This window comes from Penaeus vannamei, chromosome 26 (genome assembly GCF_042767895.1).
Source record: "Penaeus vannamei isolate JL-2024 chromosome 26, ASM4276789v1, whole genome shotgun sequence".
Lineage (NCBI taxonomy): Eukaryota > Metazoa > Arthropoda > Malacostraca > Decapoda > Penaeidae > Penaeus > Penaeus vannamei.
Window position 1 is genome coordinate 5,477,376 of NC_091574.1, and position 2,500 is coordinate 5,479,875.

The following is a 2,500-nucleotide window of genomic DNA, read 5'->3' on the forward strand; positions in this document are numbered from 1 at the left end:
CCACCCAATATCCAACTATTACAATTTCAATAACAGAGGCAGCGGTGTTCCTGTATCGTACGAGACATGTCCTCAATAACACTTCAAAATCTGAAATCCACACCGAAGATGCACACTGCCTTGCACACCGTAAGAAAGCTCCTTTAAAAGCAATGCAGCAGTAACAATAATATCGTCTTTTTCAACATAATTTTTCTTGCAAAATGACTTTTTTTCAGAAATACTTTAAAGAATGATTAAACTAACCTTACTTGAGCGTCGCTGGCCCTCAGTTTGGTGACCAGGATTCGAATGATGTTGATGAGGAAAAGGAGATTGATCTGAAGAAAACAAAGTAAGTGACTATCAATTTTATTTTTATCAATTAAAGAGAACAGTTATCATCATCGTAATAATGATGATAATAGTAATAATTATAATAATCATAATAAACAAATACTGATAATAATCATTATTATTATCTTTATTATCATTATCATTATTATCATTACCATTATCATTGTTATGATTATTACTGTCAAGAGTTGTTATTACTGTTGTTTGGTTGGTGTTGCTGAATAAGGGAAACGAAAGGTTGATGATAGTTGGAATTATGAAAGACTAAGAATTTCAATATTGTTATCAATATATGTTGACATCCATTAAGCAAAGCTAAATACAACCAAAGAAGTTGCCGATGTTGCATTAACGAATTAATGCTATAGTTGAAATAATGCATTGTCCATAACGTTAAAATTCTAATAGCCAAAGGTCACTAACTAATCATAAAACACAGTGCATTTTCCCCTTACTTACTAAATGATATTCTCCCTCAAATTATTTAATTTCCCCTCATCATTAGTCTCAGAGCTCACCGCAGCTTAAAAAAAATTGCAGATGAATAAAAGGCATTCTGGAAAAAAGCTTTAACGACAGAGCAAAATTTACCCGGAAAATGCATTTTCAACGAGTACTCACCTTTAGCATTACAACCACACACACACACACACACACACAAAAAAAAAAAAAAAAAATCCAGAAAAGAAAAGAAGAGAAGGCAAAAACGAGAAATTGAAATAGAATTAAAGAAAAAAATAATAAAAATAAAAAAAGAAAGAAAATAACGAGGCATAATGAGATCTCACCATGAGCGCGGTGACCATGGGTGCGACCAAAATCCACGTATATTTGAGGCTCGGATACGCCTCCCAGCAATGGACGGGGTAATGGAGAGACATGGTGACCGCCCACGCCACGATGAACACCAACGGCACGCCTGCAATATGCAAATGAATGGAACTCAGTTGCAGCTGATACGGAGACAGACAGATGAGTAGACTGAGAGAGACTGGTCATAGATAAATTGCATATGTAAATACATTTTGCACTTAACGGGGAGATGCATGCAGAATGAAGCATATGGATGTGAATGAACGGGCCAAGGGAATTGTCAAATAATCGGTTTAATTTATATGATTATTCTTCGTGTATTTTTTTCTGAAGATAGGAAGACGAAGGAGAGAGAGAGAGAGAGAGAGAGAGAGAGAGAGAGAGAGAGAGAGAGAGAGAGAGAGAGAGAGAGAGAGAGAGAGAGAGAGAGAGAGAGAGAGAGAGACAGATAGATAGATAGATAGATATATAGATATATAGATGGATAGATAGATAGAAAGAAAGTGAGAAAGAGAGAGAGAGAGAGATATGTATATATATATATATATATATATATATATATATATATATATATATATATATATATATATATATATATATATATATATATATAAATATAAAGAGAGAGAGAGAGAGAGAGACCGATAGATAGAAGACAGATTGATAGAGATAGAGAGAATGAAATTGAAGGAGAAAGACAGAGAAAGTGAGGGGGGAGGTTTATACTACTACCTACATTTACATCTACTTAATCATTTAATTATTTTGAAACCGGCCTCGTCTTTGGGAGGCTGCGAATCGGCCGTCTTCTTAACCCCGGCTTTATTCGGCTTTTCTCCGCGTGGGAAGTTGTGGCGGATTGCCGGTCAAACTCTGCCCGAGTGAAATTGTTTTCCGTGTAACTTTACAGCCTTTTTCTGCCATGGAGTTTTATTTAGGGGAATTTTTCTTGTTGACAATGGAAAGAAGGATTTTTCCCCTTTTTTCTATACGATAAACAGAAAAAAGGTGTTTGTGGGAGTTAGATTGGAAGACAGATATTTTCATTGAAAATTCATTGATTTAGTTTGTAAATGCAATAATAGCAATGACTATGAAGAGAACAATAATGTTGACAATAGTAATATTGTTGATAATAAATTCGTTTCTATATAACTTCAACAACAGTATTCATTGTAAATTATAATGACCCGCTAAAATAAGATATATATTTACACATACATACATACACATACACGCACACTCACATGTACAAATATTGTGACTTCAGGCAAACTGAAATTTAGTGTTTTTAGAATTAACCCCCATGTACAAAAAAAAAATGGCTACCACTGTAATGATGACCAGTAAT

The 2,500-nt window shown here is 34.2% G+C and overlaps 1 protein-coding gene across 1 annotated transcript in view; it reads right to left on the reverse strand.

The window, feature by feature from the left end:
* Nucleotides 1–2,500, reverse strand: part of LOC138866546 (corticotropin-releasing factor receptor 1-like) — a 124,285-nt gene that overhangs the window by 7,454 nt on the left and 114,331 nt on the right. The window contains exons 7-8 of the mRNA XM_070139646.1: nucleotides 1,125–1,255; nucleotides 247–320 (exon numbers count right to left, since the gene is read on the reverse strand). Of these exons, the coding sequence (XP_069995747.1) occupies nucleotides 247–320; nucleotides 1,125–1,255 (205 nt within the window). The remainder of the gene's footprint in view (nucleotides 1–246; nucleotides 321–1,124; nucleotides 1,256–2,500) is intronic.